Raw genomic sequence first — 23,619 nt, 5'->3', positions numbered from 1 at the left:
ACATGGTTGAAGGGAAAACAAGTGACTGGAGCTGAGGAGTGAGCAGGGTCTTAAGATTCTTCTAATCTCCATTGTGTACCTCCGGAGGATAACTGTCTCTCCGGCCATTCATAATTTAGCATAAATGCATTTAATAGGTTTTTTTTTTTCTTTCCCCAGTGGACACAGAATTTGGTTGGCACATAAAAAGGAAGGAATTATGAAGGCACCAAACATGTGATCCAGGCTGGCAACACACTCAAAGCCCTTAATTTGACTCACCCTGTTCAGATGTCTTGGCTTCTCAGACCTCACCAGCAACCAGTTATTGAAATGCTTATTCCCTTATTACCAGATTTAGTTGTCCAGCTGATTATATTTTAGCGATTCTAAATCTGTAATAAGATTTGTTGACAGTTGAAAATGTCTGTCTTAAGTGCGTGTACACATACTTTTTTTTCTTCTTTTCTTACTTTTTTTAAAGTAATACTTTCACTGAGAGAAATAACAGCGAGGTCAGGATGCTAGGAGACGCAAAATTAAATTGTTATAATTCTTAATTCCAGTGGCAGAGTACTAAATTTTTGTAATAGGATTCTCCTAGATGGATAATCACATATTTAAGGAATCTTTAGAATTTATAAGTACGTCCATGGTGGCAGATTTTGTTTAACTTTCATATGGCATTTCTCATTGCAACCAAAAATAATTGACCATTGTTACAGAATAACTCAGCATAGAGCTATTTTCAGATCACATTCTATAATTTAACAATTGTTCTCAAATTAATGATTTAAAAAGCAGAATGATAATCAATTTGTGGTGACCAGTTTTACATTTCAAATGGGATTTTATACTGACTGTAGAGGGAAATTTATTGTCATAAAACTCAAATCCCAAACTCGATGAAAAGACACAAATCAAAGAATCCAAGGACTCCAAAGTGTCTTCGGAGGTCATTTAGGCCCTTGTTACTGAAGTATGATTCATGGCCTGGCAGCATTGGCATCGCAGAAATGCAAACTCTAGCCCCACATTGGCCCTGCGTTTTAGCCAGGTGTCAGACAATTTGTGAGGCACATGAAAGATTGGGAAGCACTGACCTCCTCCAAATTCCCACCCAGTGAAGGCTATGACATTCAGGATCCACTAGCTGGGTAAACTGAGGCTCTCTGTACGTTCTGTGCCATCGTCTGTGATTCCAAGATTTGAACACATGCATTGATTCTCTTTCACAGTGCAACCTCTGAGTTCCATTCCACCTTACAACACGGAGGTCACCGAGACCACCATTGTGATCACATGGACACCTGCTCCAAGGATTGGTTTTAAGGTAAGTTGTGGATATTCCTAATCTCTTGTGATACAGCCCTGAAATGCCCTCCTGTTTCTGGATGTGGTAGAAACAGGGTGTCTGGGAGTCAGGAGACCTGGGTTTTGTTAGCTGCCTCTGTCTGTGCCTCTCTCACTGCATCGTCCAGGTATAACATGACCATTACCTCACTGAATTGCTGGAAGGATGGACCGAGGGAGGCCGTGGGAGTGCTTTGCAAAGGATAAAACATTAGTATGGAACTGTTGCTGTGATCTGATTTTCTCTATCCTTTCCCCCAGGGAACTGCATTTTAAAATATATAGGGAAATGCCTTTTGTTGTGTTGTTGTAAATGGGTGTCAACAAGTTCACGAAAACCAATTTAGGGGGACCAATTAAACTCAGAGTCACTTAAAAATCACATTTCCATCCAATCAGTTTCATCTCCACTTGTTCAAAGCCCCTTGGGTGAATCTCTTAATAGAAGTTAAGATTAAGGTCTTCCCTGTAGATATCTGGATTCATGTTCTTTAAAGTAATGATATTAGGGAAGTGATGAATGCAAATGAATATGTTTAAAAGAATTCCTTTCTTTGGCAGTTAGAGTGTGGGGAGAGAAATATTTATTATAATTGGAAATCAAGACTAAATCCCCATGATTGCTTGTTTAAAAAAATACACCAAAGGTCACTTCTTTTTTGAAATATGCAAATGGCCATATTGATGATTATGCTACTTATATATAGAGAAGCCCTTTTTGAAGCTTGCTGTTTTAAATTTCCCTTAATCGTGTCATTCTGACTTTCAGAAGGCTTATAACCTACAAAGGACGTCTCTAGAGTTGAACACTGTTTGATGAGACAATATTACTTAGGTTTTGAAATAAAATATTAAAAAATTGAAAATTATGGGCACATTCACTTTAATTCTTCTTTTATAATATATTGTCCTGCAGTTTAAGCTATGAACATACTTCTTCAAAAGGAATGTTTCTGAAGTACAAAATGTTAAAGCGGCTGCTACCTTTAAGTTGAATGTTCATAACTCATTAAAGAGAGTGCTGGAGGATTTCTTCCAGCAACAAAGACAATAGAAATGAACTGCCATGTGGCCCAAAGCCGCTGTGTACTTCTGGTTTGTATCTGGAGATTATTGATCAAGCAAAACAGCATGTAATGACATTTTTCCGTGACAAGCCAATGTAATGCAGTTCTGGAAGTCACCTCTCCCACTTTGGCCCCCCAGTCCAAGGAACTTCCCGCTAAAGTGTCTAGTAGAGCTAAAGGCAGACCCCAACTTATCCCCTAATAAAAGCACAGTGTGCAGTGTGCACAGGTGTTCATGTTATCTACAGCATATCCACAACCTTTCTGCAGAAATCCAGCTCTGGAAATACTTGTCCTTGGTGTTTATTTGGCTTTCCTTCTTCTAGCTGGGTGTACGACCAAGCCAGGGAGGGGAAGCACCGCGAGAAGTGACTTCAGAATCAGGAAGCATCGTTGTGTCCGGCCTGACTCCAGGCGTGGAATACGTGTACACCATCTCAGTCCTGAGGGATGGGCAAGAGAGAGATGCTCCGATTGTAAAGAAAGTAGTGACACGTAAGAGGAGTTCTTTGCCTCGTTTAGTTAAACCTGGTCTGATTTTTAAAAATAGCTTTTAAAAATCACTTTTTGCTCCTGATAATGGCACAAGGTGAAGATCCCATCCCTATATCTTATCAGCTATTGCTAAATTTGGAGCAGCAAGTTCAACGCATCTCATATATTCTGTGCCATCAGAACTGTTCTTTCCACATCAAAAATATTTATGAACTGGCAAGACAGGAAGAATTTCAATAGCATTGCAAAATTGTTAACTGTAAAAAGAAATGCTCTCAGAGAATCGCTGTCCACCATGGTTTCAGAGTGTAACTTCTATATTTTTACTGATTCTTGAAAAGAAGGAAGGGAGGGGAAAGGGAGAAGGAGAAAGAAAGAAAGAAAGAAAGAAAGAAAGAAAGAAAGAAAGAAAGAAAGAAAGAAAGAAGAAGAAGGAAGGAAGGAAGGAAGGAAGGAAGGAAGGAAGGAAGGAAGGAAGGAAGGAAAGAGAGGAAAAAAGAAAGAAGAAAACTTTCCACAGGTCAAGTGCTTGGTGTTAGCTTTAACTTTTAATTTAAAATTTTGTTCTGCATAGCATTGTCTCCACCAACAAACTTGCACCTGGAGGCAAACCCTGACACTGGAGTGCTTACCGTCTCCTGGGAGAGGAGCACCACACCAGGTAAGCCTGGTTTGTATCAAAGGGCAAGGCGTTGGTGACCACTCCCCTGTTCCAAGAGTTTCTTTAAACCGAGGATATTAATACCTGCCTCAAAGGGTCATTGTGGCACTGAATAACAGGAGAGTCCTCAATAAATGCCAAGTCTTCCTCCTTTCCCCTTTGTGGGTCCATCACTGGAGTCCAGTTTAATGTGCCCTGCGTCACAGATGCTCTGTGCAGTAACTTCCTCCTTTCTGTTTTAATTAGACATTACTGGTTATAGAATTACCACCACCCCTCTAAATGGACAACAGGGATACTCTTTGGAAGAAGTGGTCCATGCAGATCAGAGCTCTTGCACCTTTGAAAACCTGAGTCCTGGCCTGGAGTACAATGTCAGTGTTTACACTATCAAAGATGACAAGGAAAGTGTCCCTATCTCTGATACCATCATCCCAGGTAATGGAAAAATAAGCTGTTATCGTAAGAGTGGCAGTTTCAGTGAGAGGGGGGATTAAGATCTTAATCCCCAGGTGGTTGAGGGTGTCAAGTACATTTGGGATTTAGTTCTGACCTCCCAACCACACTCTCCAAAACCAGGAGGTCAAAGCAGCTGTTTGGACAAATGCTTGCTGTTAACACCGCTTTCCTGTCTGCTTCACCAGGATGCTCTTTGTGGCGATGGGGATGTAATGGACTGGCCACCATGGCATTAACTCTGTACTGTCCGCTCACGTGGAAATATTACTAAAACGATGTCATGTGTCTGTCCTCGGTACTGACAGGCTAAAAGTAATATGGTAAATGCATCCCATCGGCACATTTGTCCCTGATTTTACAGTCCGTATCAATTTTGAACAGCTGTCTGTAAAATCGTACCTGTCTCCATATGTGAACATCGACACAGCACTTGGTTGACATGTTCAATTCTTCATCTTGCAGTTTCAAATCCTTCCTTTATAAAACTGAAAATAAAAGAGAGAAGGAAAGCCACACCTTCGGGTGTTCTTTCTCACGGACTGAAAGACAACATTGAGAAGACCTATCTAGGGATAGGTTTGTTATTTGTCCAAAATTGGATTGTGACAGAATGAAAGCATTGGACAAATTGTGTTCTCCTTTGCACTATTCGGTAGAATGCTTTTACTAATGCTGATTAAATAACTTTGATTATGAATTAAACAAAATATTGGCAGTGGTCTTGGACTCAAGTCTATCTGTCTTCCTCCTGAATGTGCTTTTCAATGGCACATTTCACACCATACTTTCATAATGCATTAGCACCATGGCCATAATGTTGTCTTGAGTTTTTCTATAGGAAAAGAAAGAAAAACTCACCAACCGATTTTTTTTTTTTTAACCTTCTTCATGCAAGCTCTGTTTTCCTACTAAAAAAAGTTTTGGCTTTTTTTTTTTTAAGCATTGTTGATACTTATTACGGATATTATGTCTAGGTTCTAAGAATGGTTTTGACATCCTTAACAGGCCTATAATTTTTAAGAACCTGAGAGGTTCAACTCTACTGTTTAGAGATACTTTTCAAATGCAAGAAAATCCCCAAGAATATTGTAACCTGTTTTATTCTCCCAAGGAAACAAACTATATTCATGATGCTTAGGACATCTTTTCAGAACTTTGGGAAAAGATCGCATATTACCATCATTGCTTTAACATTCTGTCAAGTTTGCCACTAGTAACCTGACGTACACTGCTTTATTTTTTCCTCTTTTTTGCCTCTATCTTCCTTTTGCCCCCCTCCCTTGCTTTGTAACTCAATAGAGGTGCCCCAACTCACTGACCTAAGCTTTGTTGATATAACCGATTCAAGCATCGGCCTGAGGTGGACCCCGCTAAACTCTTCCACCATTATTGGGTACCGCATCACAGTAGTTGCGGCAGGAGAAGGTATCCCTATTTTTGAAGATTTTGTGGACTCCTCAGTAGGATACTACACAGTTACAGGGCTGGAGCCGGGCATTGACTATGACATCAGCGTTATCACTCTCATTAATGGCGGAGAGAGTGCCCCTACTACACTGACACAGCAAACGGGTGAATTTTGAAAACTTCTGTGTTTGAGACATGGATGGTGTTGCATGCTGCCACCAGTCACTCTGGTTAAAGATGGACGTTTCATGGGAAAAGCCAGCAATTTGCCAGCCATTAAGAGAGGAAGGGTGGGTTGGGGCAGGTAAGGAATTGGATGGATATGCTAAACTGATTGGTTGAAAGCATATGCATGTGGTCTTAAATACATTTTCATTTAAACCACACATGTGCAGAAAGCGAGGGAGAGCGGATCTGTTCGATACAAAATGGGAAAGTTGAGATGAGTTTGTAGACCCGGGGTTTCTTTTTAAACACATCTTAATGAATACGAAATTGTGTAATGAGCACCAGTTAATAAGAAAGGTACTTCCAAAATGTACCATTATGCTTTTCTTTCTACTCTTTGATAAACCACCGTGTTCCTTCTTTGTAGTTGACTAAAAGCCCAGTCAAATTTAGGGTGGATTGGAAGGGGGTTGTTTTGACATAGGAGGAAAAGAAACTTTGGAGCGCAGTGGATTGCCTTGCCATGGCTAGGTAAAGAAACTCCTCTTTAACCAGTCTGGGGCTGAGCATGCAACATTACAAAGGTTCTCTGCCCTGCATGGTAAGAACATGCCGAGAACCAATCTGCATGAACCTTTTCACTTGTAGGTAGAATTCACGGAGCGGGATTGTAGCGATGCCAGTAGCTGTAGTCATCTCGTGTCAGGGGAAATTTAGGACCCTCTTGTCTTTTTGTCTGTGTGCATGTGTTTCTTTGGAAAGTACCGCTGTGTTTCTCTTTGCTGTGTGGCAACTTAAGCCTCTTCAGCCTGGGATAAAATAACTGTCAGTGGTATTAATAATGTACTTAAAATCCACATATTTGAAAGTAGATGCAAATTTTTCTTTGATATGTACTGATGGCAGAAAGGTTAAAGGGGCCTAACAGTACTGTGTGTAGTGTTTATTTTTAACAGTAGTGACTGTGATTTAGATTAGATTTAGATTAGACTATTTGCATGATGATGACTCATTTCCTTTATGCATGAAATACGGTTTTTACCTTTCCAGCTATTTTTGTTAGCTTTAATTTTAAAATTCCCTTAACCTGGTCTTCCTTATTTGAAACCAGCTGTCCCTCCTCCCACTGACCTGCGATTCACCAATGTTGGTCCAGACACTATGCGTGTCACCTGGGCCCCACCTCCATCCATTGAACTGACCAACCTCCTGGTGCGCTACTCACCTGTGAAAAATGAGGAAGATGTTGCAGAGCTGTCAATCTCTCCTTCGGACAATGCAGTGGTCTTAACAAGTAAGCACTCAACCGTATCTGTTCAATAAATACTAAGCTAGAGCCCCAGGAGAGAATTCCAAGTTCTCAGGGAGAGGCAACTAAGATCAAGACAGCTGCAACAAGGCTATAAGCTAAACTCCAAATTGGATGTGCAGCTCTGTACCTTTGAAAGATGTCATGTTTATTGCTGTTTTCATGTATGTATCTCCGAAATCTACAACTTTTTAAAGATCACAGTAGAAAAACACCAGCAGCGAACTTCGAAGACTTCAAACACATTCTGCTACTAGATGAGCACGGAAAAAGAAACGAATGTGAAGAGAAAATGTAGGACTAAATCTAAATGTTTGGAGGGAGAAACAATGGGGATTGAAAATAATGTCACCATACCTGTTTTATTCTCATTTTTTAAAGAAGTGTCGGAGCAGGTAATCTCTAGCGTTTGAAAGCGTAGAAATGGTGACTTGTTAGGGTCGATCAGGACACTGTTTTGAAGAAAGAGCCCAGAAGTGTAACTGGTACTTCAGAAAGAATCTGTTGGCAGGGTTTCTCTGAAGGCTGAGGACCTAGAAAAACAGCAACCATTTATGGAAATTGTGTCTTTCTAGATCCTACCTTTTTGAAATAGACATCGTTGGTTAAAGAAAATAGAAGGAGGCTGAGACATGGTGCTGTGATTCCTGTCCATGTCCCTTCTCATCCTTCTCACTGGAATAGTAACACGTGAGAGCAGCATAGGTTTCCACACAGAGAAAGAGCTCACATGTAGGTACAGTACCAAAGGAAGGTCTGAATACTTCCTTTATGTTGCAAACATATTTGAGAGCAGGAAGGGCAGCTCAACATGACCGTAGTCTCGGCTTCTCATTTCATGGCTGAGGGTGAGAACATCCTTCTATATGCATATCAACAGGGCTATAATTTCTGTTCTGGGGTGCTCTGAAATCAGTAGTTACAGCACCACTCAGTATAGCCCCTGCTTCAGGACCACTGGCTGCCCCACCAAGTGGTCTCATGTTCATCATGTGTTCTAGATCCTGCTCTGGATGGCAAGGTAGCCATCCCTCCCCAGAGAAGCCATTATTACTCAGTTTTATAGATGAAGCAACCGAGGTCTTTGGTGGTTAAGCAGATTCCCCCTGGGCAAGCAGGAATAAGGAACGTGGGGTCTGAGCAGCTAAGCCTTGCAGGGGCCTCTACAGAAATGATGTGGAGGGGAATGGGGTCTACCGAGTAAGAATTCAAAGATTAGAAACCTTGCTCTATACTTTTTTGGGGACCTCAAAACGAGAGAAGAGGATACTCAGGAAAGTGTATGTAATTTTTTAAAGTATTTTGTTCTTACTTTAATGTGGCAGAAACAATCACTTTCCCCATGGACTATGACTCTTTTCCAGTAAAGGTTAATTATTAAGACCACTGGTCTTGGCCTGGGTCAAATCCTTTATGATCTCAGGCAAGTATGTCAAAGAAGACAGCTTCTCTGTGCCTCCATTTTCTCATGTGTAAAATGGGGACAGTCGTAAACCAGAGTTTTGGAGGTGATGGACACATTCATTGTCATGAATGTGGTAATGATTTCACATGTTCATACATATGCCGAAACCTGTCAAAACTGTACACTTTAAATATTTGCAGTTTATTGTATGGCTGTAAGTCTGCTTTAAATAGTAGGAAACTACTTCCTAGGGTTGTTGGTGATGAGTCAATGATAATCCACAGTGCCATGGTCATTATTATCACATGCCCTCAACAGACGTAATATTAAGTGGATGACAGAGATCATACTACGTGGCAGCAACCATCTTATCGCAGATCTGGCTGAATCATACTCTCAGAAGAGCATCTGAGGGTGGGGCTTAGAGATGTTAGAGGGCAAGCTGACCTTTCCTTATTAACTCATTACAGCGTACCTCCAGGTAGCAACATTCACATCAGTGTAAGTAGGTTACGGGACTCAGTTTTTGTGTATATTGTTTTATACACTGAAATAGTCCTGAGGGTGCTTTACTTTTTCATGCTTTCGAGCATAATTTAAAAATAAGTCCCCCTTGCCTCCTCAGATCTCCTGCCTGGCACAGAGTATTTGGTCAGTGTCTCCAGTGTGTACGAACAGCATGAGAGCATACCTCTTAGAGGAAGACAGAAAACAGGTGAGTTATGTCAGCAGCATGCTGATCAAATAGCTTTTACCTGCCAATTTTAAATAGCAGAATGGAATGCTGCTTCTAAAAATACATCTCCATTTTTGTGGTGGTAGTGGTGCTTATAGCCTTGTCATTACTTTTTGATCACTGGTCTTAAAAATTAAATGACACTTCTGCAAGTATTACCCTGACTTTCAGTCACTAAGATTATACTCTCAGCTTCCAGAAAGGACTCAAAATAGTCCAGAAACATTGCTGTCTCTCCTTTTAAAAAATCTCCCAAGAATAATATAATCTCGGTTATTTAGAGATGGTGAACATTCCTTCTCATTAGGCAGCTCCTTCTAAGACTGACCCAACGCTGTCATTGTCATGGAAGCCTTTTCTCTCCTTTGCTAAGCCAACAAGTTTATCTCTTTTTTCTGCTTGATGAAATATCCATTTGCTATGTAAAGAAGTTGAATTGAATCCCATAATATTACATTTCTTCTTTAATATGAGGGCTTCTATTAATTTTTCCCTTTTAAAAAAGTGTGATGTGGTGTATCCATTAATTATAGTCTGCTTGGTTCCAAAAATTTGTGATATCTCAATTTATTATTACTAAAATAAAAATGTTCTGGAAGGCCCAGAGAGATTAAGTGATTTGAATTTGAGATAAACTAAATTCTTATTAATTTTTCTGCAGTACACTGAATTTTCAATTCATGAGGATTTATGTGCATTATAATATCTCCAGGATGATGTCTTATTTTAGTTTTTGAGAGTTTTATGTTTGGCATTACTACCCTGTTGACCTATCAATTTCCTCTTGAGTGCAGAAAGCTTCTTTGAGAACCAAATACTTAACTTGAGAGTGGGCATATCTTGCCTTATTTTGAGAGACACACTTACAGAATAGAAACATAGAATACTTGAACACTGAAGCATTTGAAAATAATTCCCAAAATATCTTAAACACCTGTCTTCCAAAGTGATACAGAAACCTTTGGTAACAACATGTATAAACCACTCGGATTACTTAGTGAAAGAAAAAAGAAAAGAAAGCTTGACATGGCCATTTGGAACTGGGTCAGTTTATGATTTTGAAATTTATGTGTCACTTAGAATAAGTGCATCACGACCTGACGTTTATGGCAATCTGTTGTGCTAATGAGAAAGGCCAGAAACACTGGCTGTGTGTTACCTCCCTACATTCTTCCTTACCTCCTAAACTGGTGATGTCTTTTTTTTTCTTCTGGGTGGAAACAACAGGTCTTGATTCCCCATCTGGCATTGACTTCTCTGATATCACTGCCAACTCTTTCACTGTGCATTGGATCGCTCCTCGAGCCACCATCACTGGCTACCGGATCCGCCATCATCCTGAGCACACTGGTGGGAGACCTCGGGAAGATCGAGTGCCCCCGTCTCGGAATTCCATCACCCTCACCAATCTCAGTCCGGGCACAGAATATGTGGTCAGCATTGTTGCTCTGAATGGCAGAGAAGAAAGTCCTCCCTTGATTGGCCAACAGTCAACAGGTAACTTGTTTTCTGGTCTGCAAAGAAACTCAGAGTACTTTCTGGGCAGGTGGTATCTCCTGGGAAACAACTTTATGTTGTCTGAGTCATCATCTCCTAAAAAAATAGATTGTGGTTATGAGGCATGGAGAGAGAAGTGAGAGAATATGTAGAGAAAATCTCCTTCTTAGACTCTATTGAAGATAATTTTTTTTTATCATAAAAAATTTCTTACTGGATATAGGTATTTATGCATTTCTAATACCCAAAGTTTTATTCAAAATATTAAGAAAATCCCGGGGCGCCTGGGTGGCACAGCGGTTAAGCGTCTGCCTTTGGCTCAGGGCGTGATCCTGGTGTTATGGGATCGAGCCCCACATCAGGCTCTTCTGCTATGAGCCTGCTTCTTCCTCTCCCACTCCCCCTGCTTGTGTTTCCTCTCTCGCTGGCTGTCTCTATCTCTGTCAAATAAATAAATAAAATCTTTAAAAAAAAAAAAAAAAAAAAACAAAATATTAAGAAAATCCCTGTTTCAGAGTTCCCTTAAAAACAGAATTATTTTCATGAGATAGTGTCAGTATTTTTAGGAGATACATGCTGAGGTACTTTATTGGAGAAGTAGCATCGTGATACCTGTACCTCGATCTCATATGGCTTAACAAAAAGAGAAAGACACAGAAAGAGAGACAAGCACATGTGGCAAATGTGACCAATAAACAAATGCCCGAGAGAAGGGAATATAAGTGTTCATTATATTATGTTTGTAACTTCTCTGTTTTAATTTTTTTAAGTAGTCTCCACGCCCAGCGTGGAGCTCAAACTCATGACCCTGAGATCAAGACCTGAGCTGAGATCAAGTTGGACGCTTACCCGACTGAGACCCTCTAGGCGCCCCTGTTTTAAAATTTTTCAAAATAAAAAGTTGAAGGAAAAAAATGCTTCAATAAATTTGTAATAGTCATTTTATCATAATTTGAATTGCCTCCTTAACCCCTTCCCTTGAATGGTGCATAATTTTTAATTCTGCTAATTTTGCATCATATTTACATTATTATATGTAGGAATTATAAAGGCAGTTATCTGAAAAATGAGCAGAGTGAATCTGGGCATCGTTTGAAAGTTATAGATGTGGAAACTTTCCCTTGTTTTCCTAGTTTCTGATGTTCCAAGGGACCTGGAAGTCATTGCCGCAACCCCCACCAGCGTGCTGATCAGCTGGGACGCTCCTGCTGTCACTGTGAGATATTACAGGATCACCTATGGAGAAACAGGTGCGTCAGTAAAATGCTATTTCACTGCGATCAAGTCAGATTCTGTCGTGGGTGACCTCAAAGCCCAAGGGCGGGTGAATATTTAAAGAGACTTTAGCAAGTCCATTCAGTGGGAGCCTTGTCTCTTCCAAGAACATGTGAAAAAATCTGTATGTTCTAATTGGTGGCGAAACCAAGATATAATATAATACTACTAAAGGAGGAATAGTAGAGCTGAGGAAGAAAGAATTACAAATTCACAAATAAATTATCAGTGGTGAAATAATAAGTGATTTGTATTTTTTTTCACTTTCCTATATTTTCAAAATTTTATTTAACATGAATGTATTACATTAATATTTTGAAAAAGGAACACAATATATGCCATCCTGTGTTGAGGACTTACCTTTTCTCCTAATGTCAATCCACAACTCAGTGACATTTTAAAGTGGAATGTTAAAATAGCATTAACTGCCATTTTCTCCCAATTTTTACACACTTACTAAGGGTTCACCACATGCATACATAAATACGTTCCTGTGGGGGCCCTATTAATAATACTCTTTTAAAGGGAATGATCAAAGTTGTGACTAAACGCTGTCTTATGTGTTAATGTCGTGACTCAGCAATCCCCAACTATTTCTCAGCCCCTCACGCTTCGAACTAACCTGTTTTCACACAGGAGGAAACAGCCCTGTCCAGGACTTCACTGTGCCTGGGAGCAAGTCCACAGCTACCATCAGCGGCCTTAAACCTGGAGTAGACTACACCATCACCGTGTACGCTGTCACTGGCCGTGGAGACAGCCCCGCAAGCAGCAAGCCGGTTTCCATTGACTATCGAACAGGTACTGACTCCTCCTGTGCGGAGACGGATAGGTTTGCAGTGTGCAACCAAGGTGTTTTCCTCATTGGGGGATTGCTCTTCTTTTTTAATAAGATGAGGCAACACAGACAGCTAACAGAGGTTTGAGCCAGATATTCAAGCTGCACCGCAAAGGGCAGAGATTTTGTCTATTTTGTTAATGGAGCTGTTCCATGTGCCTACAATAGAGACAGACAGAAGGGGTGTTCAGTAAGTATTTGTTAATGAATGAATGAATGAGCTGATAAGGTAAGAAGACAAACACCTACCTGGAATATAGTTTCTTTGTGAATGAAACAGCCATCTTGAAAATAGGTTATGGTATCTAGACGCCTGCCCCACCTCCCAAAGGCAATCTCAGTGTTTCTGCAAAAGAAACACCAGGGAGTTGTTAATAGTAATAAGAGATCTTTCTGTGCCTACCAGGACTGGAAACAAGACTTGTCCATTCTTGTCCCCCATGGACTGGAGCGTCACTGGTTTCTCCTTGTTTTTATTTGTAGAAATTGACAAACCATCCCAGATGCAAGTGACTGATGTTCAGGACAACAGCATTAGTGTCAGGTGGCTGCCTTCAAGTTCCCCTGTTACTGGTTACAGAGTGACCACTACTCCCAAAAACGGCCCAGGACCATCAAAAACGAAAACTGCAGGTCCAGGTAAGAATAACCAGCATCTCGCATACATCAGGATAAACAGAAGAGGGCCACACGGTATGCTTTTTAAAATGCACGGCCACCTAGGTCTGAGTACTGTACATTTTCATTTCATATGTCGGAGTTTCCCCGTTTGTGAATTCAGGGCTTGAGATTGTTACAGACTCCCTCCGCAGCAGAATTTTTAGGAGAAGTGCATTTGATTTTCCATGCATGGTTCTGTTTGGTGGTATGGACATCTTGCACTATTAGACCTCTCTTTGTGGTTTTATTTAGTCATGTACACCAAGGAGAGTGATGGCCTAGCTTTTTAAGATCCTTTTAGCTCTTGTTTTTGTTTTGATATCAAATCCTGGTAAAATTAGGATCCTAAGGCAAAATCTTAAAGTCAAACTCGTTTTCATTTTTTCCAAGAGCAGCATCATTCATTGTTGGAGACATCATATTAAATTTTAGAGTGTATCCCTTAGTCTGACTTCTCTCCAGTATGGCAATTTGTATTAGCAATGAACATATCTGTCCAAGAGAAATCATATCTGACTCATCCATGTCTTCATGGTTATTCTACAAATGAAAAATCCAAGCCACCAGGCATTTATTACCAAACTCGGACAGTCACTTAGCTGGCCTTACAGTGGACAGCACAGATGCTGTATTTGCTTTTCACTCTCTTTGCAGATCAAACAGAAATGACCATTGAAGGTTTGCAGCCCACAGTGGAGTATGTGGTTAGTGTCTATGCTCAGAATCGAAATGGAGAGAGTCAGCCTCTGGTTCAAACCGCAGTAACGAGTACGTAAAGAATTCTTCTTTCCCATTTTCAAAGTCAGTTTTGTTCCTAGGCATCTGAATGCCCTCCTCATGTCTTTTGCAATTACACCTAGAGAAAGCCAACTCGGTTAGTTTGTTATCTTGAGCTGAGCCCTTTACAAACATTTTTCCTTCTTGGTGCCAAGCAATGAACATCTAGGGAAAGATCATCGTGGTTGCTGTGCTTTGAATTTCTTTTGCTCAAATGGCCTCAGCAAAACCTTATTTGCCTATAGCAAACCTACAAAATATTTTGCCTGGACCTTCTTTTCTACGACTGGATGGTAAAGTTGATTGCAGCATGCTTCATGAAGCCATTACTTTTGGAGCATTTGGAAAACTGTCTGGAGCAGCATTTTAATGTAAATGGTAGAGAGGGGAAGAGAAGAGTTAAAGAAAGATTATAATAATCTGAATCTGACATTGAAAATCAACCTTACCATTTCCAAGGTATAGAAAATCCAGGTCTATGAGACTAACATCACACTGCAAAAACGAATCTTGGTAGAATATTGTAAAATTAATATAAATAAATCCTCATTGTGGGGACATTTTGCAAGGTGTCTATGTGTCTCACATAGACCTACGTCTTAATAAGTGATGTAACATTAAATCTTTTCTAAACCAAAAAAAAACTTAATCAAGTGTCAAGTAATTTTCCATTTGATAGTGGGTTAATTGGAATTGAATTCATCAGAGAAAATGGTATCTGCAGGACTGCTTTGCACGTTATAAAAATGCTTATTTCACAACTTGCTTTTCACATAACCTCTTACCATTAATTTGCCTAACAGACATTGATCGCCCTAAAGGACTGGCATTCACTGATGTGGATGTCGATTCCATCAAAATTGCTTGGGAAAGCCCACAGGGGCAAGTTTCCAGGTACAGGGTGACCTACTCGAGCCCTGAGGATGGAATCCATGAGCTATTCCCCGCACCTGATGGTGAAGAAGACACCGCAGAGCTGCAAGGCCTCAGGCCGGGTTCTGAGTACACAGTCAGTGTGGTTGCCTTGCACGATGATATGGAGAGCCAGCCCCTGATTGGAACCCAGTCCACAGGTATATCGTTAACTGCACCACAGGGTGCTCACGGGCGCGGCGGCTTTACGCCCTGCTGAATGAGTTACACTTTATCGGGCTATTGAGTCCCTGTAAGGGGGTTAAAAAAAAAAAAAAAGCAGCCTCTCTATTAGGAAAGACCCTCTTTAGAAAGGAATCGTCATAAACAATAAAGTTTAGGTGATATTCAGATACAGTCTAATAAAGGGAGGTTTTAGAGTGGCTTGGCTTGTAAATAAGGCCATAAAGTGAGACATTTGAAGATGATACTAAAATTGTGGATTATTCCTGAAACCCTGACTCCCTGTGGTTACACTCACTGTGCATGAAGGAAAGAAGTTTGGCATCCTAGAACTTACTCTAAAAAAGGAATCCAAACTGGGCCATTTCCTGGCAGCGTGATTCTGAGAACGCGTAGGTAAGACCTTCCTTCTCTGGTTAGATATCAGGTGCTGGGTGTGTGATTTGCTTAAAGGATTGAGAATCAGACACATAGGAAACAGGTTTAGGGCAAATGCTTTCCACAATACTTTATCCGCCTGCGCTTTGTTTCTGAAGCAGAGTGGAATGCTAAATTTGTGTCCTTGTGACAGCATCAACCCTGGGGGTGACTATCTGTGTTATTGCTCTTTGCTTCTCTTTTCTGCTTCTGTTGTGAGCCAATTTTCTTCTTATGCTGCACCACAGAGAATACTTCAAATTTAGCAGCACTAGCTGCTGTGGGGTTCAAATAAAGAGGATAAAAACATAATTCTATCTTTTGGGGGATGGACTACTCTGTGAAATGTTCTTCCATACAGAGATCATTTATCTAGGAAAAGGGCTATTGCTCATCTTTCCATACAAATGGAAAATCAATCCTAATGGCCAATAAACCATCCTGATGTTTTGTTTTTGTTTTTATTTTTTAAGGGAAAGCAAAAAAAAAAAAAAAAAAAAAAAAAGACTTCTAAAACCTCAAGTCTCTTAGACTTCTGGCATTTACCCAAGTGCCTCCAGTGATTCTGAGAATTGGTGGATATAAAACACATTTTTTCAGCAAACATTTTCTTTATTTTGTATCCTTTCTTGTACTTTCTCATACTGAATCTTTGCTTCACCAGGCAACCCACCTAACCCAACAAGCACAATCTATTCTACTTCTTGGAATTCACTTTATTTTCCCTCTTCCCCAGTTCCTATAAGATAACCTCTAACCAATGACCATCCCGACAGCCATTCCTGCACCAGCTGACCTGAAGTTCACTCAGGTTACTCCAACAAGCCTGACCGCCCAGTGGACGGCACCCAATGTTCAGCTCACAGGATATCGAGTGCGGGTGACCCCCAAGGAGAAGACTGGACCAATGAAAGAAATCAACCTTGCTCCTGACAGCTCATCTGTGGTTGTGTCAGGACTCATGGTAAGAAGTGCCCTTTTTCACTGGAATAAAGTACAGTTGGCCTTGGAACAACGTGGTTTTGAACTGTGTGGGTCCACTTCTAGATGCTGATTTTTTTCTATAGTACAGGACTATAAATGCATTTTCTCTTTTTTAGATTTTATCAATAACGTTTTCCTTTCTCTAGCTTACTTTATTGTAAGAATACAGTATACAATACAAATAACATACGAAGTTTGTGGTAATCAACTATTTATCAGCAAGGCTTGTGGTCAACAGTACAACTTTTACTAGCTAAGCTTTTGGGGATTCAAAAGTTATAAGCAGACTTTCAGCTGTGCAGGGGGTTGGCACCCCAACCCCCATTGTTCAAGGATCAACTGTAGTCATCTCTTTCACAGTTTCAGGTTGTGGAAATAAAATATTGTAATAAATCTAATTGTGTTCTTCGCCTCTGCCACCAAATAATTTATTGTTATTTTGTGTCAAATAGAATTCTCTATATTGACTTAAACTCTTCCAGATGACTGTCTGGAATGGACTTTTATAAATAGTGTTGGATTTTGCACAACTCTTTAAATATATATGCATTTTGTTTATTATAAAAAGGTTTTATGTGTGTATGTGTGTGTGGGGGGGGCAATTTATATGTCCATAGGCTGAATGTATAAATCCACTTTGGTTATGCATTATCTGAGCTCTGTTACCTTGACAAGGAATATTCTCCAGTTTGTACCAACCTACCTGACCCTCCCTTCATTGAAACATTTTTAATCCTTTAGACACGCATGTGGAAAACTAGCCAGGAATCTAGGAAATAGATGTACTTCTTAACATAAGGCCAATTTCAGGAGAAATGACAGAAGGAGAGTTCAGAGATAGAATAGAGCATTCTCTCTGCCTCTCCATGATCAGACAAATTCATGATTGGCACCTGTCAGATCATAAAGGAGAAAAACAGGCTAATACCCACTTTCCCCATTTTGGATCAGCTCAGCGTAAGTATGTAAGTTATAGCTTCCTTGGTGTTAACCCCTAAGCACATTTTTAAATTCATAAAATGTACATGTGTTTTTGATCATCTGTAGGTAGGAATGAAATTCATCTAGGAATTTATAATGCTGTGGGTTTTGCTACGTTATTTTTTCTTTTATAACCATTGTGTCCTTCTAATGCTGTAGTGAAAACACCTGTGCTTTAGAAGATCACGTTGCTGAAGTCTACTGTGTCTTTCTTTCTAGGTGTCCACCAAATACGAAGTGAGTGTCTATGCCCTTAAGGACACTCTGACAAGCAGACCGGCTCAGGGAGTCGTCACTACTCTGGAGAGTGAGTAATCCAGGTTTTTCGTATAAACCAACATTCTCCATAAATGGTAAATGATCTTCTAGATCACCAAGTTAATAGAAGGATTCCCAGCTTGGAAACTGATTTGCTTGCCCTTCTCTTGTTGACTTACTATTGTCACCTTTTATGCCCCCCAGAAAGCGGTATACAGGCACATCAGTGGAATCACTCCAAAGTGTTACCATGTTAGTGTTATGAACTGGGACTGACACCTAGTTTATGCTCTACTTGTTGGAACTTGTTTTCATCATGTTTGGGGAGGACACCCTGCTTCTACTGTACTTTAACAGTACAGTCAGCACTGGACGAAATTGGGCCCAGATTCTGGTTCTGTGCCACATCAATGATTTATGTATGCTCTTTCAGAAATCACATGGGATATTTAAGTTTCCTCATCTATAAAATAGGGATGCCTTTGATACGTTGAGAGGGGAAAAAATGAAGCCCTATAAAAAAGTTCAAAGTACTAACAATGCATATATATATTATTGGTGGCTGGCCATATCATTGTAACTCCTACTACACTTACTTTATGTTAAAATAAATTAATAATTTTCACACTTATTGGGGTATTTGCAGATACTATAAAGGCAGACTTGGGAACCACTGGTAGTATCTGTAAAGGTTTTTGGTTAAAAAAAAAAAAGGTATGTGAGGTGAGTCTTTTCATATTTTTTAATTACTGTCAACCTTTCTTTCTGGATGCCACAGGAGAAAATCTATACATTATTAGTTATATGTAGAAATGGATATATTTGGTGTCTAATAAAAAAACATTTTAAAATATCAAAACCTTACGGAAATGAGTCAGCCAGGCACTAATCTCTAGTTGTGGTTTGTGTAGATGTCAGCCCTCCAAGAAGGGCCCGTGTGACAGATGCTACCGAGACCACCATCACCATTAGCTGGAGAACCAAGACTGAGACAATCACTGGCTTCCAAGTTGATGCCATCCCAGCAAACGGCCAGACTCCAATTCAGAGAACCATCAAGCCAGATGTCCGAAGCTACACCATCACAGGTCCGGGAACTCACTGTACTGACTGTGATTGTTGGGTGCTATTCACAACATACACTAGCTTATCAGTTACTCTACCAGTTACCACTACCAGTTACTCTACCACTACCAGTTACTCTACCACCGATTAAATTTGTTGTCAATGTTGTACAATAATCCAGCTATAATTTTTAAAAACCTACTTTCATACTATAATTCGAAATAGTTGCATTCTGTGAATGCCTGATTTCGTCTAATGTTTACCAGAGAAATGGCGTAAGTTCCATTTATTAAATTTAATCTTTCATCAATGTACCCTTTCTTACAAAAAAAAATGTAACATAATGCTTAAAACCAAAAGAAACTCAATAGTGGCATATAGTTCTTAACATTAACTTAGATTATAAAACAATTAAATTTTAAAATTAAATAAAGATCCAAGTTGGAGTCAGAGAATGTTTGCTATCTGGATCAATTTAGGTCTTTTGAGATTTAAAATTCTGATTCCAGTTACCAGTGACTGATTACAATAAAGGGGAAACACACTCAGGTGTTTGCCCCTCATTCTCTAAGATGTCTACTTCTTCTTTTTTTTTTTTTTTTAAGATTTATTTATTTATTTTAGAGAGAAAGAGAGAAGGAGAAGGGGGGAGGGGCAGCAGGAGAGAGAGAATCCCAAGCAGACTCCACACTAAGCGTGCAGCCCCACAGTGGGGCTCGATCTCATGACCTGAGATCATGACCCGAGCCAAAACCAAGAGTCGGACGTTCAACTGGCTGCACCACCTGGGCCCCCTCTCCAAGACAGCTACTTTTAACATAGCATTTTTTAATTTTAAAGTTTACTTTAGCCAGTATCTTTGTATGCATCAGTGATTTTCTTTTGAGATAATGTTTCTCATTAACAGTTAACACTCATGCCAGGCTCTAATTTATTGCCCAAATGTGGACCACTTCTGTGGTCTGTGTACGTACGGGATGGTAGAGGAACCATGAAAATTACAGATGAGTTTGAAAATGTTCCTAATAAATTAAAATCAGATAAAAAGCATCTCTTCACAAATCGCAGGTTTACAGCCCGGCACGGACTACAAGATCTACTTGTATACCCTGAATGACAATGCCCGGAGCTCCCCCGTGGTCATTGATGCCTCCACTGGTAACTACTTTTTTACAGAAGAAATGCCACCGACTTATATGTGATTGGTCATGTGAACGTAAGAAACAAAAATGAGGCTGACAGAGAATCATTTTTATAGTCATCAGAGCTCTCAGATTCTCTTGAGTCTGTTTCTAAGGGTGGGAAAAAAGTTTGGGAGTAATTTCCCTGGTTATTCACTTTTTAGAGACTTAATCTTGTTTTCTTTTAGCCATTGATGCACCATCGAACCTGCGTTTCCTGGCCACCACACCCAACTCCTTGCTGGTATCATGGCAGCCGCCCCGTGCCAAGATTACTGGTTACATCATCAAGTATGAGAAGCCTGGGTCCCCTCCCAGAGAAGTGGTCCCTCGTCCCCGCCCTGGTGTCACAGAGGCTACTATCACCGGTATGGCTGCCTCCCCGTTGTCATCTTCCTCCAGACTCTCTAGGACACACAAAGTGCCTAGCAGATTCCAACTGTGTCTTTGATGCTGTATCATGAGAACAAGAAGCCCCATTTCTGACAACTTCAAAAAGCATCTTCTATTGAGGAGCTGTAGAGCTCAGTACATCTCCAAAGACATGAATTCATGAAAATACAGTAATTCTAATACTGTCATGATGGCATAAATAGAATCTTTTCATTGGCTGTATGTTTGCCAGATACTTGTAAGTCCTGTCCTAGAAAAACCATTCTTCAAAACTACCTAGCTAATTGTGATCCTGTCCTTCCACTAGCTCTCTAACGATTTAATGATCTTACAGGCCTTGCCAGAGTGCCACATGCCACCGCCGTCATTACCCAGGTTCACAGAGTGGGTCTTGAGGCAAAGTGATTCCCCACCACCCATGCTGGAGAGCATGCGTGGAATGGGGAATAAGCGTTGTCCATTTCAGTGGGAAAGATCATAAGCCTCTGGTATTATTTTTGTCCAGGAGATTAAATTTTTCAACTCTGTACAGTATATCATCTGGACTTGAAAATCCTATGGAACACAGAGACACCAGAAAGAGACAGTGCTTTTTTAGAAATTTCGGGGGCAGGAAAATAGAATCACTTATGGACGGAGTTGAATTGGATACTTCCTACAGGAACCACACGAAGATTGGCCACTCTCTCCTATAGAGTACTTAGCTATAGTCTAACTTTTCATTGATCCTGCCACTGAGGACCATCTGGTTATTAGGCCCTAAGTAGATTCCTGTATACAATCTGCAGTGATCTCTCCCAAATGTATATCCCACTGGCGGTGTACGATGCTGATGGATTTTCTTGAATTCAAAGTGCAAATAAGACCACACGTTAAAAGAATACCCACAAAATGTTAGCATAAAAGTGCTTTCTCAGGTGTCAGATTTGGTAGGAAAGTTATTAATTTACCAAGTGGCCATCATATGTGGAGTATTTGGGTTTTGTGGGAAAAAAGTAAAGCCGATTTTGACTTTCAGGAGGCCACAGGCCAGCTAGAGAGAGGACGCTTGCTTCCCAATAGCATCTCCTGGTAAGATCAACTCCCATTCGACTAGCTGAGCCCACAGACATAACGTGATGATCTGTCCTTCCATCAGGTCTGGAACCAGGCACCGAGTACACCATCCAGGTCATTGCCCTCAAGAACAACCAGAAGAGTGAGCCTCTGATTGGAAGGAAAAAGACAGGTAAAGGGCGCCTTCTGGGTAATAGGAAGATAATCAAGACAAAACTAATCAGAAGTGATCAGTTTTGCAGTGAAAAGGTTCTCCAGGTTTTGATACCTTTCTCATGGAAATTTTTTCTTAAACAGCTTAGCATATATATGTTGTGCTCTTTGATAGCACAAATAACCTAATGTAATCTGTAGCCTTCCGTTTTATTTATTTTTTTTAGCCAATCAATATAAAGCCTTTTATTCACCTTTAAAAAATCTAAGCCAGATATTAAAATGTAGAAACCAGGTTGCTATGATGCTATTCTTCTATACCTTCCATTAATGTTAAAAAAAAAAAAAAAGTAAGGAAAGTAATCCCATTATCTTTATTTATTATTTGGTTTCTGAAACTTGAACTAAATAATCTTACTTTTTCATTTAATTTCAGTTTAATTTGAAGAAAATTCTATATTTACACTAATAGAATTTTATAAATAAACATGTATGTATTTTTATCTATCTTTACCATTTCAATTCATGAAAAACTGGAATTCTCCTACTTCAGATGCTGAAACAATTAGTCTGGATGCTAGTCCTTATAACATGATTCTCAAATGAAGAAAAGAAGAAAAAAGCCTACACATTTCAGTTCCATTAGGCTTAATTTGAGCAGAAATAGCTTCTATGGGGCTTAGCGGTTCAAAGCTTTGTGTGTATGATAAATTCATACTAATGCTTTTTTCATTCTAAACTATAAAGAAACCTTTGAGAAAAATCTTAAAGATTTCTTTTTTGGAAAAAGTGTCTTGTGATCTAAGAACTGCTAATGTTCTAGGGGCTTTGATCAGATTGATAAACAGTCATTGTTGCCTGGATTGGTAATGACTACTGCTGCTACTTTTGGGAGCTTAACACGCTTTGCTTTTTTGGCTCTAACCTCTCTTGGCTAGATGAGCTTCCCCAACTGGTAACCCTTCCACACCCAAATCTTCACGGACCAGAGATCTTGGATGTTCCCTCCACAGTTCAAAAGACCCCTTTCATCACCAACCCTGGGTATGACACTGGAAACGGTATTCAGCTTCCTGGCACTTCTGGTCAGCAGCCCAGTGTTGGGCAACAAATGATCTTTGAGGAGCATGGTTTTAGGCGCACCACACCGCCCACAACGGCTACCCCTGTAAGGCATAGGCCAAGACCATATCCGCCGAATGTAAATGAGGAGATCCAAGTTGGTCACGTCCCCAGGGGAGACGTTGACCATCACCTCTACCCTCACGTCATGGGACTCAATCCAAATGCCTCTACAGGACAAGAAGCTCTCTCTCAGACAACCATCTCTTGGACCCCATTCCAAGAAAGCTCTGAGTATATCATTTCATGTCATCCAGTTGGCATTGATGAAGAACCTTTACAGGTAATTGATTTTCCCCTTACTTCTGGGCAGCCTAGAAATAAGTGAGCTAGGTAACTGAAGTGACCAGGGCTCTCACATAAAGATTCTAGGGCCTCTTAGAAAGGTAGCACGCTTAAGCCCTGGTTTTTCTTTTTTAAATCTCAATATGGCGGTACTTTGGGGGTTGTTACCAGAGAGTAGCATCAGCTTTTCTTTAGTAGAGAGAATAAAATCATTTGTATTATTCTCACGCATTTGAGGCTCCTTAGTAATATAGACAAAGAAATGATCTGAGAAAAGAGAGATAAATATTCTGCTTGAACTTAACATTTGTGCAGGAAGGGCTAAAATGCCATCCTTGGGATGCCTGGCTGGCTCAGTTGGAAGGGCATGTGGCTCTTGATCTCAGGGTTGTGAGTTTGAGCTTCACGTTGGGTATAGAGATGGCTTAAAAATAAAATCTTTAAAAATAAATAAATAAAAAATAAATAAGAATGAAATGCCATCGTTATAGTCTGCCCTTGAAGAATCCCATTGTCTACAGTACGTCCAAGGAAAAAGAACTT

General features: G+C 40.1%; 1 protein-coding gene across 12 annotated transcripts in view; it reads left to right on the top strand.

The window, feature by feature from the left end:
- FN1 (fibronectin 1) overlaps positions 1 to 23,619 on the top strand; it is a 64,591-nt gene that overhangs the window by 31,519 nt on the left and 9,453 nt on the right. The window contains exons 21-40 of one of the 12 annotated variants that reach the window (XM_026492010.4): positions 1,218 to 1,312; positions 2,726 to 2,894; positions 3,469 to 3,555; positions 3,802 to 3,993; positions 5,314 to 5,586; positions 6,701 to 6,883; positions 8,929 to 9,018; positions 10,267 to 10,536; positions 11,670 to 11,786; positions 12,448 to 12,612; positions 13,133 to 13,288; positions 13,964 to 14,077; positions 14,890 to 15,159; positions 16,375 to 16,562; positions 17,783 to 17,870; positions 18,733 to 18,909; positions 19,955 to 20,044; positions 20,256 to 20,435; positions 21,599 to 21,688; positions 22,608 to 23,074. In XM_026492010.4, coding sequence (XP_026347795.2) covers positions 1,218 to 1,312; positions 2,726 to 2,894; positions 3,469 to 3,555; positions 3,802 to 3,993; positions 5,314 to 5,586; positions 6,701 to 6,883; positions 8,929 to 9,018; positions 10,267 to 10,536; positions 11,670 to 11,786; positions 12,448 to 12,612; positions 13,133 to 13,288; positions 13,964 to 14,077; positions 14,890 to 15,159; positions 16,375 to 16,562; positions 17,783 to 17,870; positions 18,733 to 18,909; positions 19,955 to 20,044; positions 20,256 to 20,435; positions 21,599 to 21,688; positions 22,608 to 23,074 — 3,461 coding nt within the window. The remainder of the gene's footprint in view (positions 1 to 1,217; positions 1,313 to 2,725; positions 2,895 to 3,468; positions 3,556 to 3,801; positions 3,994 to 5,313; positions 5,587 to 6,700; positions 6,884 to 8,928; positions 9,019 to 10,266; positions 10,537 to 11,669; positions 11,787 to 12,447; positions 12,613 to 13,132; positions 13,289 to 13,963; positions 14,078 to 14,889; positions 15,160 to 16,374; positions 16,563 to 17,782; positions 17,871 to 18,732; positions 18,910 to 19,954; positions 20,045 to 20,255; positions 20,436 to 21,598; positions 21,689 to 22,607; positions 23,075 to 23,619) is intronic. The other 11 variants (XM_057304578.1, XM_057304577.1, XM_026492003.4 and 8 more) reach the window with 11 other exon arrangements.

Source organism: Ursus arctos, unplaced genomic scaffold (genome assembly GCF_023065955.2).
Source record: "Ursus arctos isolate Adak ecotype North America unplaced genomic scaffold, UrsArc2.0 scaffold_1, whole genome shotgun sequence".
In the NCBI taxonomy this organism is placed as follows: domain Eukaryota; kingdom Metazoa; phylum Chordata; class Mammalia; order Carnivora; family Ursidae; genus Ursus; species Ursus arctos.
Note: the sequence above shows the minus strand (reverse complement) of the source record. Positions and strands in the feature narration are given on the sequence as shown.